Source organism: Taeniopygia guttata, chromosome 18 (assembly GCF_048771995.1).
Source record: "Taeniopygia guttata chromosome 18, bTaeGut7.mat, whole genome shotgun sequence".
Taxonomy (NCBI): domain Eukaryota; kingdom Metazoa; phylum Chordata; class Aves; order Passeriformes; family Estrildidae; genus Taeniopygia; species Taeniopygia guttata.
Window position 1 is genome coordinate 7,259,316 of NC_133043.1, and position 15,708 is coordinate 7,275,023.

Below are 15,708 nucleotides of genomic sequence, written 5' to 3' on the forward strand. Positions count from 1 at the left end.
GGCTTGGCCACGTGGGTTTATGGGCACAAAAAAGTTGGGCTGAGAGAGAGCCCAGCCCTGGCTGTCACTGCAGAGGAGCAGGGCCAGCTCTGCTCCTTCAGGACATTGGAGCTCTGCTCTGCTCTGTTGGAAACACGAGTGGCAGAGCTGATTGCCCTGTCCAGGAAGGGCTGTGTCCCACAGCCGGGGGCAGCTCAGCTGCTGAGCTTTTCCCTCTTCCAGCCCCCAAACTCAGCCCAGCCCCAGGTTTTACTGCTTCTTGGGGGGCTGCCAGTGGGAGTTTCTCTCCCCTTGCATTGCTTGCTGGAAATCTCCCCCTTTCCCTCCTGGCTTGGTGCCCTCTCTCCGTGCCTGCTGCTCTGCCCCCAGAGCACTCACGGGCCTCTTTCCATTTAGGGAAACTCTGGATGGCCTCTGCTTTTGGCCTGCTTGCAGCACATCTCCCAGCTGATTTTTTCCCTATGTTTTTCAATGCTCTTTTGTCTCTGGAGGCTGAAATCCCCAGCAGTGTGTGCCAGTGGTGGCTCTGGGAAAGCTGCACTGGAGGGGGGAGCCCAGGTGATGTCCTGCTCAGGGTGAGGCTGGGTGTTTGACAGTCTGTTCCAGCAGCCTGAGGGGCTGGTGACAGCTTCACTCCTCTCTACAGCAATGATTTAATCTCACCAGGAACAAGTGCCCTGCAGCAGGGAAGCCTCAGGCAGGGTCTGGGCCAGGCAGCAGGGCTGAGCAGGAGAAAGGGAGAGGAAACTGAAGGAAATTCCCCTAAAAACATTGACTCATTGCTTTTTGGTTTTTTTTTACTCCAGATTTTTAAGTCAGCTGTGAAACTTCTGCATCTGTAGAAGATGCTGAGTAGGCAGTGCTGGGTGTCTGGAGGGTGGATTGGGGAACAAAAGCTGCTGTGGGAGAGCTGCTTGGAGGGGGCTTTGCCATTCCCCTTGCCATGCTTTTCCTGCAGGAGAGGCTGGAGTTGGAGCTCCTGGGCTGCCTCCTGCCTTTGGAGTGGGTCCCTTGCACCCACGGCTCAGGGTTGTTTCTTTAGTGGCGCCCAGCACAACTTGGCTCCATCCGTCACTGGATACTGCTGGGGTTATCCTGGGATCTGGTCAGTGGGAGTTACCCTGGGTGTGTCTGGGATTATCCTAGGATCTGGTTAGTGGAATTTACCTTGGGTGTGTTTGGGGTTATCCTGGGATCTGGTTAGTGAAATTTACTTTGGGTGTGTCTGGGGTTATCCTGGGGTCTGGTCAGTGGGAGTTACCCTAGAGGTGTCTGGGATTATCCTGGGATGTGGTTAGTGGAATTTACCTTGGATATGTCTGGGATTATCCTGGGATGTGGTTAGTGGAATTTACCTTGGATATGTCTGGGATTATCCCAGGATCTGGTTAGTGGGAGTTGCTTTGGATGTGTCTGGGATTATCCTGGGATCTGGCTAATGGGAATTACCTTGGGTGTGTTATTTCAAGTCTAAGAGGGCTGTGACAGACTTTTCAAGAGGGTGCTTTAATGAGCTAGAAGAGCCAAGGCAGAGCCTGCCCGTGCTGAGGGCAGCTGCTCCCCAGGGTGCTTCATCTCTTTCCCATTTCCCATGAGCTGAGCAGTTTAACACCACCCCATGGACTTTGACAGCAATTCCTGTCCTCTTGTGCACCTTTCCCATCCCTGTGTGGTGGAGCTGGAGCAAAGGGAAGCACCAGTGGTGCTCGGTGCTGTGTGGATGCTGATGAGCACACCTCAGCATCCCCACTGGTGCTTTCACTGCTGTCTGCCAAAACCTTTAAAAGGAAAGGAAAATTGTGCTCATTCTTCCTCTCCTTCCTCTGCCCCTGCCCTTGTGTCCTCCTCCTGCTGTGCAGTGAGCTCCCACACTGTGTCCATGCTGCCCAGAGGAAGCTGAGTGGGTGTGGGGCTGCGGCTCCATCTGGGAATTGTTCTTATCAAACTGCTTGATGCCAAAAAAGAATAATAATAATAAAACCTTTGATGGTAAGCAGGGGGATCAGGAGGTACAGCTGCTCCTGAGGCCTGACTTGCAGCTTGTGAGCCTTTACAGAGAGTTTTTGGGTCTTTATGCTGCAGCAGATTTTGCTGTGTGCCTGGAATATCTCGGAGGAACAGGGGGGAAACAACCGGGGGCTGGCGCAGGGAGCATGAGCTGCTGGAAATGGCTCTCTGAGAAGCAGGGGAGAAGCATAAGAAAAGCAAGTTTCCTGCCATGAGGCTGGTATATTTATGACTGGAAAGTTTTGGGTTGAAAAGGTCGTGAGCAGGCAGCTGAGGGAGTAGCAGGGGCCGCGAGAGGCGATTCCCCAGCTCACACCCTGCCCTGCAGTGGGGTTGGGAGGGTCCCACGGGGGTCTGGGGGGCACGAGTGATGGGAGAGGGATGGGGAGTGCTGGAGGGGTGAAGGACAGTGCCCAAGGCAGCTGGGATGTGTGGGATTTGTGCCCCTGGGGCTGCGGAGGGGCTGGGCTGTGCCCGCTCCTCCCCTTGGATGGAGTCTCGGACACCACGTGAAAATGAGACATGCACATCTGGAAGTGGAGTGCACGCTTGTAGCACTGCCAGTTTATTTATTCCTGCAAATTCTCCCTAATTAGGGGCTGCTGGGAAGCTGACAGAGCTGGAAATGGCCTCTTTCCAAGGGATTCAATGTTCTGACTGACCCTCACCTCCTCTTCCCCTCCTGTAACTAGCAGTGAAAAGGTGTTCCCTACCTCTAGGCCCAGGAACTGCAGTTCCTCCTGGAGTCAGCCACACAGGAAGGTTTTCCAAACGAAATGTGCTGAGCCCTGTGTGTGTTAAACTCATTAAGGATGAGCAATAATGTTTCTGAAGCCTCTTGTTTCTATTAAAACATCTGTGCTGTCATGAGACACTGAGTTCTCTGCCTGTTTGGCCTTCATGTTAAAAAGCAGTAATTAATAATATTTTTTTTAAAAACAATTAAAGTAATTAAGTCAGTTTTCTGCTTGGATCCTAAATTGCACCTCCCAGGTGCTTAGAAAAGTCTGACCTGAAACTGAGAAAAGCAAGAGCTTGAGACTGAGTTTGTTTTAACTGCCTGAGGTTCAGGCAGATGCAGTTCCTGATCCTCTTTCCATTTCCTTCCTCTGCAAGCGGGCCCTGCTGTTTAATCCACACCAGGGAGCTGTGCTTCCCTCCCCTCCCAGGCACGTGGGCTGCAATCCCACTCCAGCACTGGCATGGGGACACCCCAGGAGCCCAGGGTGGCTGGGATGATGTCCTGGCCCGGGCTCAGGGCAGCATTTCCCTTTCCAGGCTCTCAGCATGCACAATAGCCAGAATCACTGCCTTGGCATGAAATCCTTCCAGCTGGGCCACGGCGCTGCTGGCACTGCAGGCAGCTCCAGGTGTGCATGCAGATCTCCAGGTGAGGGGCTGGTTGGTGGCTCCTTGGAGGGGATGAGGCTCAGGGTCTGGGCAGAGGGTTGGAAGGGCAGAGCTGTGCCCCCCAGCCCAGCCATGTACCCCTGGAGTTCAGCAGAGAGGGTGCTGACCCACAGCATCCCCCCTGCAGGCACGCAGTGGGATCAGGCGCCTGGCTTGAATGCCACCTTAGCCCTGGGGTAGCTCTGGGTGACCCTATCAATCCCCAGGTGTTGGAATCTGAGGTATTGATGATTCTGGGATTGTAGAAAGTCTCTGTCTTTGTGCCCCACTGCCAAAGCAGAAGCCATAATTGGTCTGTGCTGTTTCAAGGTTGTTTATTCTGTTTATCTCTAACATGTTCTGCTGCCCTGCCGCAGCTCTGTCCTGCAGGGCAGCGTGTGGGGCTCTGCCCTCAGTGGGATGTTACAAACATTAAATACCACAAACTACCTGTGCTGGATTTACAATAACGGGCCAATATCTGTCACCTACGTTGGACAGTGTGTCCCCAGCCTAAACCAACAGAAAAATGCCAACACCACAGTGAAACATGGAGGGCATGAAGAAGGAGAAAAAGGACAAGACACACCCAATTTCCTCCATCTTGTCCCCTTTGGACCCCTCATGTAGAATCCTAAAATTTTACTTTTGCACCTGTGTCACACTTAATTATTACTCATATCAAACCCTCAGAGCTGGTAATTCATCCTGTAAGATTGAAAACTCCTTCTCTGTGTGCTGATTTAATGGGGTTAATGCTGACAGGAAGAAAAGCCTTGATCTTCATCTTCTTGATCATCTGTGGTGGGGGAGAGAAGAGGCTGTGGTTGTCTGAGCTTGTTCCTCGCCCATCCAGCTCGTGTGGGGCATCTCAGCTCCCCGCTGCCCCAGAACACCAAGTTTGCTGCATGCCCTGTTTGTACACTGAATATCTGAGAAGCATCAGGTCCCTTCTCCTTCCTTGTGTCTTTAAGTTCCGACAAGCAGAAACCTCTTTGTCCTTTTGCTCCCCGGATTTCACATCAATCCCTTTACACCTTATCCATTTAAAACCTTCTTAGTTCTGCTCTTATTGATCTGTTTTTGCCATAACCATATTTGGGGTTGGATTGGGGTTTTTTTGTTCCCTTGGCAACGTTGATCTTTGCCCACAGCAGCTCTTCCCTGCAGTGCACCTGTGGGTGATGCTTCTGGCAGCCCCATCCCCTCTCCACCTTCCTGTGGGGTGTGAGTGATGCTGGGTAGTCCAGGTGCCTCATGGTAGAGCTCTAATGGTTTCTGCTTTGCTGCTAAAAGTCTCTAATTTAATATATTCTGGGAGTTACTCACTTTGATTTTGTGACATCGGTGGCTTGTGGTCATGCTGGGACCCACTGGGGCAGTGAGGTCCTTTGTGCTGAGGCTCTTTTCATGAACAAAGTCTTTATTAAAAGCCCTTTAAGTGCTGCCCTTCTGCCATTCTTCCAGATTTTGACTTTTTCCTGTTATCCAGTCTTCAAAGTTACCTGACCTTTTCTATGCTCGGTGATACTAAGGGATGAAATCCAACAGCATTTTATTAAAAAAAAAATTAAAAATCAGTTCATTATCCAGAAATCTCAAATTAGCAAACGTACTTTGAATTATTGTAGCTTTTCCCATGCTCTGGGTTTCCTTGCAGAGGAAGGGAAGTGTGACTAGACTGAAGTGCGTCCGTGCTCCCTGTGTTTCCTCCCCTTGGGAAGCAGGAAGGTCCTGGAGCCTCTTTTCGTGACAATTCCTGCGTAATCAGGGCAGGCCTGACGCCGTCATCCCCGAAACCACGGGCAGAGGGGATGGGAACCGTGTCTGATTTTCCTTCCGGAGTCCCCTCGTCCCCAGGCAGTGACAGCCAAGGGTTTGGGGCTGCCAGCCCTGCTCCCTGCCACAGCCAGCTCTGCTCGGATGTTCCGTGCCTCAGTTTCCCCACCTGGCACATGGAGATGACTGCAGCTCTTCCAGGTGGGTTTGGATGCCGGGATGGGTTTGGGGCAGAGTTTGCAGGAACTCAGCAGCTGCAAGGAGCAGAGGGGCAGAGAGGAAGGTGGTGGCTTGGAGAGAAGAGCTGTGCCTCACCATTCCTCCCCCTTTGGGTGATATAAATCTGTCTCTCCCTGTGACCCTGCCTTGGTGCTGCCCAGGGGATGCCCTGAGCACGCCGAGGTTGGTGTCTCACGCTGAAAGTGCCTCCACCCATCCCCTGCACCTTCCAGAAAGTCTGGGGAGGAGCTTTCACCTGTGACCAGCAGCAAGAAAAGGTGTTTGGGCTCTCAAAGAAACATTATTATTATCATAATAATGATATTTAGCCACTCCTACACAGTAATTTTGGTCTGTAAGCCTCAAAGCATTTGATGGAGGAGGCCATAATCAATGAAGAGTTTTGTTTTCTAATTAACATACGAGGAGGAAGGGGAAGATCCTGTGGGTTTCACAGTTGTCTTCACAATTGCCCACTTTTGTGTAGGAGTTACTTTAAGGCTCAGGCAGCCACAGTGACTCACGGCTCTGCTCTAACCCAGCCTGATGCTCCTGACTGCAGCAGATTGTGAGGCTGATAAGAGCTGCTGGGTTCAGAAAAACCTTGACTTGTGGGAGGAAGAAAATCTGCCTGAGAAACGACATTCTTAGCAGCCTGCAAGGAAAGTGCAGAGTGCTGTTTGAAATGCGTGTGGATAGGGAAATCCCTTTTCTGCCTTAGCCTGTTAAAGGATCTTCTAAAGCTGATATCTGCCATCTCCTTGTTTGTTTGGGCTTTTTTCTCTTATGATTTTTTTTTCTCCTTGAAATCTCCTTTCTAAGTCTGGCTGCTTTGTGGTCCCCCATGCCTGTGCCAGGAGAGAAGCTGTGACCAGCACTGGCTGCTTCTGGAGGAGTTTGAGCTGAGGTCTGGAGAAGCCCTTGAGGCACATCCCTGCTGCAGGGCAGGAGATCCCAGGGCTGAAGCACCCAGAGAAAAAAGGGTTAAAGTTTCTTGCATCTGCCAGCACTTGTGGCATCAATCCATTTTTAGCTTGGTACCTGTAACTGAGTGATCAGCAGATTTTACAGACTGACTTTCTGGGGCAGGAAATCACTTCTAGGCCAATAAAACAGCTTTGCAGGAAGTTTCTTGCTCATCTGAAGAGCAGAATGATGGTGAAGGAGAAAGGCCTGGGCAGTCAGTGGTGGCCTGGCGTAGTAAGGAAACAAGAAATATTTCTACTGTAATGTAACACAGCAAGGAAAATATTTACCTAAAATTCTCCTGCAGCCAGTGCTTTGGAGAGCAGGAATTTTATCTTGGGCAGCAGTTGCTGTGTAGAGGATCCCAAAGGTCTTAGCAAAGCAGGAGCTTGAGGGGAGGCTCCTGGTACAGTAAAAACAGTGAGTGAGACCCTTGGTTGTGTGAGCAAGGGGAGCAGCAAGTGATAGAAGAGATGAGATCTGCTGTCTCCCTTTTGAAAAGGGAGTTCTTTCTCCTCTCAGATAAAAATGAAAATGTAATTACAAACACCTGTGATAAGGCTGGAGCAAGAACAGGAAGGCCGGATAAGTGACTGAAGAAAATCCCTGCCACAAGGACAGAAGGAGCAGAACCTGATTGCTTTAGCAAAGGCAGTGCAGGTGATGTGATCACTGTGAGAGACCTTTCATCAGGAGAAGTCTCAGGGTCCTCACTCTCCCTGATCTACCTGGAAAAGGCAAAGCCCAAAGTGGGGGCTGTGTCAAAACTGCATTTGGCTGAGCAGTACAACACCCACTGGTGCTATGCTGACAGGGAGCCCCAAAAACCAATTCCAGGGGAGGAGGCAGGTTCTCCATCCCTCTGGGATGGGGGCTCAGCTCCCCAGGGTTGCCTGCCTTCCTAGGAGAAGGATTTGGCTAAGCATAAGCTTTTGGGCTGTGGATGCAGGTAGAAAGCCAGATGAAGTGGAGCTTGGATATGTGCAGCTTGGTCAAGGGGATGCTTTTTCTGGGCTGATGCTGTTGTAAAGCTGTGCTTCTGACATGGCTCAATGAGATAAAAGGGTAAGAGAGTCCAAGAGGGAGAAGGGTGGGCTTATCTCCCTGGAGGAAAGCTTGGTCCTCTTCTGCTAGCAGGAGCCTGGGGTATGTGCTGTGAGGTGAGCTGTTTACATACCTTGCTGCCTGAAATATTTACTGTTAGAGCTCTGGATATTCTTGTTATTCTTCAGTTGCTGTAATTTTCCATCTTTCTCTCCCCCTCTCAGTGCCTTAGGTGCACATGGGTGCAATATGACCCAGCTGGTTTTAATGAAAAGGAACTCCTACTTCTAGCCCGGATATTTTATTTCACACTTTTCTGGGCTCGCCTCTCGGCCGCTTGATTTGCTAAACCTTTATTAGATCCAGGATGATAACATTGCCTTTGCTTGGGAAACAGAGAGTGACCCAGGGAGCTGGGACTGACCCAAACTGCCTCAACCTCTTCTGCTGAAGGGCTTTGAGCTTCTTCACCAGCTCCACCAGACCAGCAGACGTCATTGGGATGCTCCCACCACAGTCCTTCAAGAAGGTTTTGCGGTTTTTTCTAGTGGTTTACTTCTTCTTGCCTCCTGTTGACCTCAAAAAAAGGATCCCCATCACAGCATCACAACAATCCCTATGTGACCACAGTTCAGAGAGTGCTACCAAACTCCAAGCAGGGGCTGTCACATTGAATCTTATGGGATTTGTAAGGGGGTAGATTCTGAACATCAAAAAATGTGCTTTGGTCCTTCCTCAGATTGCTTGTATTGCACTTTTAAAATCTTCTTTACAATAAGGATTTTTAGTTTGTCTTGCTTAGTTCATTTTTTCCCCCCGCTTTAAACCCATTCTACAACTTTGTGACGAGGGTGTAGTCAGGATGTTTAACAGATTTTGTAAAAGGCTAATCCAGGTTCTGTTCTTCCCGTGAGCGAGTCATCCATGGTTTTTAACAAAGTAGGACTTGTTTCTTGCTCAGTAACAAAGTTAATTATTGACAGCTACATTTTTACCTGCTGGAAATGGATTGCTGATGGGACCAGCATAAGACTGCTTTGGAGGAGAAAAATAAAGACACTTTCTTTCAGAAATCAATGCCATGACGGGGGTCAGCCCGCTGTGGTGGTGTGCAGTGTGGCAGCTGCCACCACTCCCCGCGGTGGGGACAGCAGGGACCTGGCACCAGGGTGCTGAGCTCGGTGTCACAGGAGGCACAGGCCCATGGCCATTCCTGTTCTCCTCCAAGCCATCGGGAACAGCAGGTGGTGTTCAGCCAGGATGGCACCAAGAGCTTTACAGGCACTGCGTTGCATGGAAAGGCATTTTTGTTTGCGGTTGTGATGCAGGGAGATGCAGAGCTGTTCCTCCCTTCACCGCTCTGGTGGTTTCTGACACCATGAGGAGGGCAAAAAATGAAAGAGCTGAGCACTGCTGCCTGCCAGAGGAGAGGAAACCCACTGTACCTACTTTAAAATACCATACTTCTGTTAAAAAGGTGTTCTGAAGATTATTTAAACAGTTGTCATGTTTTCAAGTAATGCCTTTTAATGCCTTTCCTTGGACAATATGGAAAACCTGGATGTTGTTGAGGCTGGGAAACTGGTACTGTTGGTTTCATTTTCTGGTTCATGTACACTCTGGGGGAGTCTGTGGTGTTTGCAGACTTTAAATGTGTGAAATTAAAAGGGTGACGTCTGCGGTGAAGCTCATACTTTCTGCAGTAACTGTACTACTGTTTTACATCATTTTCCTTTATGGCTCACCCAAAGTGGACTAAAAGCCCAACCCATTCATTTTTCTTTTCCTGTTGATGTGCCTGGACACATTTCAGGGGGGTATCATCACTTTAAAATGATGTTATTAAAACACAGGGCGGGGAGGATAAAAAGAGGGTCAAGAGGGCAGGATTTGAATCAACAGCGGAAAGGGAGAAGCATCAGATAGCGAGATGCTCAGCCTGAGAGGTGGGGAAGGGGCAGCAGTGTCACGGAAGGGGCTGGTGTCCATGCCCGAGCTGAGTTTTCCTCGCTGGCTCGGGCTGCAGTGGAGGGAGCTGGGGCAAGTTTTGCTCCTGCAGCGATTTTCCAGAGAGGGCTGCTTGGATCCGGCAGCGGTGGGTTAGCACAGCGCCGGTTTGATTTTGAGCAATTACAACGCGGAGCGCGGCCGAGTTGTCCCTTTCCAAACAAGGCTAAACCGAGAAGCCAAAAGCTCATCAGCTCCGGCGAACACCGGGGCAGAGACCCACCCGGTTCCGCCCTCCGTGGGGCTCGGCGCCGAGGGGCTCGGCGGGGCATCGGGGGGATGCGGGACGCGCCCGGGGGTGCCCCCGGCACCGCCCGCAGCCACCGGGGCGGGGCGGGGGTCCCGCAGAAGGGGCCGGCGCGGCGGAGGGGGCGGCGTGACGGGCGTGGGGAGCAGCCAGTGCGCGGCGAGGGGCCGTGCCGGGCCGGGCCGGGCTGGGCCGGGCTGGGCCGGGCCGGGGGCATGGCTCGCTGCCCGGCGGGGCGGGGGGCGGCCGCAGCCGCTCGCCCTCCGCCATTCGCGCGGCCGCAGCCGCACCGCCGAGCCGGGGGGCAGCGCCCCGCGCCCCGCCATGGCCGACCCGGCCGTCAGCGCCCACCTGGAGGGCATCATCTCCGACTTCGAAGGTGGGTGAGCCCGCGGGGCATATAAGGGGCACCCACGCGGGGAAAAGACGCTTTTGGGGTTCAGCCCGGCTCGGCTTCACCCGGGCTCGGCTGCCGCAGTTTCCCCTGTGGTACCCGCGGGTAGGGAGGGCTGTCGGTGCTTTTTGTAGCTGCTTTTTGTCGGTGTCCCAGGGCGGCATCCCCGGGGCTGTCCGTGCCTTTTGTCCGGAGCGGCTGCGCCCGGTGGTATCTGCCAAGTCGGGCTCTTACGGGATGTTTCTCCTTTCCTGCCTTTCCCGTGTTGATTTATGTAGTTTTTTTTCAGCTGAAAACACCCGCCTGAACAGACTGAAAGTCTGAAAAAAAGAACCCTTTTGTTGATTCTCAGCTTTGGGGTGCAAGCACAGCCCTGGACTAGCTGGGATGTGGATAACGAGCCCAAATTTCCCGAATCCCCGTAGCGGGAGCTGCCTGCCCGGAGACCTCTGCAGTTGTCCCGTGGCAGAGCTCCAGCGCTGACTGATGGAGGATCTGCATGCAGCGGACTGGGATGGCTCCTCCGCCTTCTTCTTGCCTGTATTCTGCCTTTTCCAGGCAAGAAGATAAGCTAGCGGGGAGCGTGCTGCTGCCAGATGGGTCTGGGAGCGAGAGACAGGCAGAGCAAGGCTGGGGTGGGGGGGTTGTGCCTGAAGCAGGCGTTGAGAGATCGGCTGGAGGGAGCTCATCTTCTCCCCCAGCAGAGTTTTGGAAGAGCAGCTCCATCCCTACGCACTCGCGCGTCCTGGCAGCGACCCAAGCGGAGCTTTGTGCAGCGGTTTCTAGAAAAAAAAAAAAAAAAGAGGGAAAAAAAAAAAACCGACAAAAAACCCACAAGACATAGCGGAGATGTTGGGGCCGCGGTGAAAGCTTATCCAGGCGCTGCGTGTGCACCGCTATAGGCTGAGCCTCCACCGCCTCCTGGAGAAGCCAGCCTGACCTTCGGGAAGCGGAGCTCTGCTGGTTTTGCTGCTGGGGAGCCGAGGCAGCTCGGAGCACAGGGGTTCCTCTTCCAGGTCAGGCAGGAAACGGGGGGCAGAGCTGGGGGCTCTGCAGTCCTTGCCATTAGGCTCTAGACACGGCCACCTCCCCTGGTTCCAGCCCGCAGGCTTGCCCCAGTGCAGCTGGCAGTGGAGGGCACAGCAAGAGGCTCAGGAAGTCACGTCCCTCGGGAAAATTGGGACTAACAAGTGTTGGGACACAGAGTGACCCGAATCCGCCACCCCTTTGGGTTCAAGGGCGCCTTTGTGACTGTCCTTGGGAGACTCGTGAGCTTCCCCACCACAAATGTAATTACTGCTTCCCTCTGGCTGCCCCAATTGCATTTAAATCCCTGAAGAACGAGTAATTTCCTACTCGGATAGGAGAGAGGCTCTGCTGTGGGCCCCGGGGCTGCCTGTTTGGGCTGTGTGTGATCCTCGGTACCAGCAGCTCCATCCTGCCTTTACTGTCAGTCTCTGGAGCACTGTCTGTGCAGAGGGAGAGGCTGGGGAGAGCTCCCTGTAGCTGAAGCCAAAAGGTCTGGCCTTGCCCTTGAGCAGGGATCTAGGCTACTGTTTCACAATTTAATTAGCTCTCAGCGTTGCACAGCAGCTTCCCAAAAAGCAGCAATTAATCTGCAGCCCGTAGGGCAGGGGATGCACTGTTCCCGTCTGCTGGGTGGGTGCCTCAACCCCACGCAGCCTCTGGCCAAGCAGGAAAGATCTGCCAAAAGTATGGAGCAGAAAGACCAGACCTTCCAGAGCTCTCTTTGTTCCCTCCAGTCACACACTGCCTGCCCTCCCCAGTCACCCTGGCTGTTCCTGCCTGTTTTCCTCACAGCATCCCTGCCTGGTTTCTTGTCCCCGCTGTGTTGCAGCAGGCAGGGAGCTGCAGCCTTGGCTGTGGAGCTGGCAGCCTTGCTGAGCCTGAGGAGGATGCAAGGGCCCCTGGGGAGAGGGAAGCAGCACCAGGTTCTTAATTCCAGTTTAGTTTCCAGGTCAAAGCAACATTTGAGAAGAAGGCAGAGCAGAGTGTGCCCTTCTCATGGCCCATGCTGTGATGGGGATGCTCACAGTGCCTGTCTTGCACTGCCCAGCAGGTCCTGCAGGAGGGCACTAGAAGAGCCCAGGGGCTTCTGCCCCAGGGGAGCTGTGGATGTGCCAGCCCTGGAAGTGTTCAAGGTCAGGTGGGATAGGATTATGAGCAGCCTTGTTTAGTGGAAGGTGTTCTCTGCCCAGGCAGTGGGCTTGGAAATAGATGATTTGTAAGGTCTCTCCCAACCAAACCCATTCCATGATTCTAATCCCCCTCATTTGACTGACAAAAGCTTCCCTGTCTCTAATGGGGCAGAGCATCATCAGGTCTGTGGTTTGCCAGGATTTACAGAGCATAATAGCTCTGCCCCTGGGTTTATAGATTCTGGCAGGTTTTCAGGAGTGTTGGTTGAGCTGTGGTTGCAGCAGCGCTTCCCAAGCCCACCTCTGCCTCACAGGGGGCTGTGGGTCCCTCAGCTCCCTGGGGGCTCAGGCACAGACCCTGAGCTGCAGGGAAGGGAGGCTGCAGTGCTCAATCAGCCTGGTGAGGTGCTGTGCAGTGTGGTAACAACCCCTGCACCCCAGAGCTCCCTGATCCCTCCAGGCTGGGTGATGTGGCAGTGTTGGTGCCCAGGTTGCCCTGCTGAGCAGGGGGTGATGCTCCTGCTCAAGTTTGGTTGGTTGTGATGCTGCACAGAGATAATCCCACGGCATGGAACTGCTTTTCCTGCCAGAGGTGTGGAGCTTTGTGCACTCAGTTTCTGCTGCCTGGTCGTGAGACAGGAGAGATCTGCAACAGTCCCTCATCCCAGGGGGATGTGGCTGCTGCTGAGCAGAGTCCCAGGGTAACTGAGGTGTGTCTTTGCTGGCAGTTTCTGGTGGAGAGCACTGATGCCAAGCACCCCTTGCCTTTGCCAGTGCTGTCAGTCAGCACCAGATTTGTTTCCCTGTACTTTTGAAACACAAATTGTCACGGTGGGTGTAAACTGTGCCTGCTGGAAACGCTGAGCAGGGCTGTGAGTGTGTGGAGAGGCAGGAGGGTTCCCGGGGGTTCTGTGTGGTGTCTGGGGGTACAGCTTGGCGTGGGCACAGGCTGGCAGCTTTGCTCTGGCAGAAACCATGAGACAGCATTTGTTGATGGCTCCTAATCCCTGATTTTCTCATTGCTCAGAGCCCAGCTCCCTCGGGGAGCGTGTGCTGGCTGTGGGTGAGCCTTGGCAGTGCTGTGGAGCTGGGTGGGGGAGCCTCCAGCCCTGCCAGGACATGACACTGCTGATCAGAAGGTTTCTCTGGCTATTTTATTTATTTTATTTATTTATTTTTTATTTATTCACTCTTCCTTACTATTGCACACTTCTCAGATGCTTCTCTCTCCACCCGGTGCAGGGTATTTTTAGTATCTCACCAGCAGACGTTGTGCAAACGAGGTACAAACTCGTGCTAAGTTATGTCCCAGTCTCAGTGCCACCAAAAAACCGTCACCCAGCTCATTTCCATGAGGGCACTGCATTATAAATAGACTTTTCTACGTGCTCTAAACTCACAGACTCATCCTTAAAATTTCCTTGAGCAAATGCCCGGGATGTCTGTGGGACACGTGGCCGTGCTGCATCCCCGGGCTGTGCAGGGCCAGCGTTTCTGCTGCCCCAGGAGCAGCTGCAGCTGCGTGCTGGGACTCACCCTGGGCTAATATTAGCATGAACATGCCAGTGTGGGTGATGTGCCTTGAATTCTGCATGGTGAAAAGCCTTGGAGATGGGAAGTGCCTTGTTTTTGTGTGAGTGTCTCGCTCAGGGTCAAGGTGTGTCCTCTAAGCCCGGCCCGAGGGTTTGCAGGATGAGCTCCAGTGTGGCTGGGAGCTGGGTGTGACTAACGGTCCCTCGTGTGCCAGGGCTCAATGCCTGGAAAAGGAAATGCAAAAAGATCTTTCCGATTTACATCTTGGAGCATCCCAGCCCTGGGAGTGAAGCAAAGCACTCCTCAATTGTTGGATTTCCTGGGCTGTCCACAAAAAGTCTCACTGCCCTTGGTCTCTTCTGGAGCTCGTCGTGGCACAGCCAGAGCTGCTCACGGATGCAGCTGGTGCTCCAAGCCAGCAAAGTCACCTCTGATGCCCTCAAAGCTGGGCTTTACAGCCCCTTCAGGGATCTGTCTCTTATTCCACATCTGTGTTTCTCTACCTGAGACAGAAGGATGGGCTGGATGCGAGTTTTCTGCCAAGTCCTCCTATGGTGGGAGAGGAAGGAGCTAGAGGAAGGTGCCTGTGGGAAGGGAAGTTTTGTGTCTTCCCCTGCAGAAGTTGTATCTTCCCCTGCAGAACTGGCCTTGGAGCCACAAAGTCAAAAACCTGCACCTTCCTGGTCACAGAGCAGTGGGTACCGCTGTTGTGGGCTGGGTTTTTCCCTGTGTAAATCCAATACTTTGGGAATAAAAAGGTTGTGAGGCAGTGGGAAAAGGAAGAACAGGTGATATCTCTGTCCATATGAACTGGGCTCTGGGGATGCCTCTGGCCCTGGTTAGGCTGTAGGATCATGCAGAGGTTGTTGTTTACAGCCCTGTCATGCAGGTGGGCTGGGCTGTGTGTCCTTGGGGCCAGGCACCGAGCAGTGTCCCTGGCTCTGTGACAGCAGGGACGGCTCCCGGGGCTGGCACAGGTGAGCTACTGTGGGACCAGCCCTGGACAAAGTGAGCACATGTCAGAATCTGAGGTATTGATGATCCTGAGATTGCAGAAAGTCTCTGTCTGTCAACCCCATTGCCAAAGCAGAAGCCATAATTGGTCTGTGCTGGTTCCAAGGTTGTTTATTCTGTTTATCTCTAACATGTTCTGCTGCCCTGCCGCAGCTCTGTCCTGCAGGGCAGCGTGTGGGGCTCTGCCCTCAGTGGGATGGTACAAACATTAAATACCACAAACTACCTGTGCTGGATTTACAATAACGTGCCAATATCTGTCACCTACGTTGGACAGTGTGTCCCCAGCCTGAACCAACAGAAAAATGCCAACACCACAGTGAAACATGGAGGGCATGAAGAAGGAGAAAAAGGACAAGGCACACCCAATTTCCTCCATCTTGTCCCCTTTGGACCCCTAATCTAGAAACCTAAAATTTTACTTTTGCACCTGTGCCACACTTAATTATTACTCATATCAAACACTCATAACTTGTAATTCATCCTGTAAGATTGAAAACTCTTTTCCATGGACAGAGATCACAGCCAGTGTCTCTGGGGGCTCTGTCCAGGGGGGTTCCTGACCCCTGCCAGGGTCCCGGAACATCCAGAGGGAAGCTCTGGACTCCCACAGGCACAGACTGTGCTAGCCATAAAGAGACCTTGCAGAGGAGCCTGGGTGGGAAGGAACAGGGAGGGGATGGTCTTTGCACCAGAGCCAGGGCAGCTGCTTTAGTTCTGCAAGCACAGTGCTGGTGCCTGGAGGTGAGTCAGGGCCTGGAGCACCGTGCTGGCTCTTCCCAGTCCCTGCGGTCTTGGCAGCACCTTTCCCTCAGTAAGGGACTCAGCTGAAATGCTGCAGTCTTTGCTCAGTGCCCCTTGGTGGACTGGGCAGTGGGGTGGGTAGGAAGCACCTGTGGGATGTGTTGGGTCAGGTGTGATAGCTCTGAGTGAGGGTGGCTCTGGCTCTT

The 15,708-nt window shown here is 52.9% G+C and overlaps 1 protein-coding gene across 7 annotated transcripts in view; it reads left to right on the forward strand.

Annotated features, from left to right (window-relative positions):
• SEPTIN9 (septin 9) overlaps positions 1-15,708 on the forward strand; it is a 126,130-nt gene that overhangs the window by 46,699 nt on the left and 63,723 nt on the right. The window contains exons 1-3 of one of the 7 annotated variants that reach the window (XM_072936895.1): positions 10,075-10,528; positions 12,052-12,089; positions 12,967-12,984. The exons of 4 other annotated variants lie outside the window; for them this stretch is intronic. In XM_072936895.1, coding sequence (XP_072792996.1) covers positions 10,440-10,528; positions 12,052-12,089; positions 12,967-12,984 — 145 coding nt within the window. In that variant the 5' untranslated portion in view covers positions 10,075-10,439. Of the gene's footprint in view, positions 1-9,319; positions 9,351-9,640; positions 10,038-10,074; positions 10,529-12,051; positions 12,090-12,966; positions 12,985-15,708 lie in introns of those variants that run through there. 2 more of the 7 variants (XM_072936892.1, XM_030287065.4) reach the window with 2 other exon arrangements.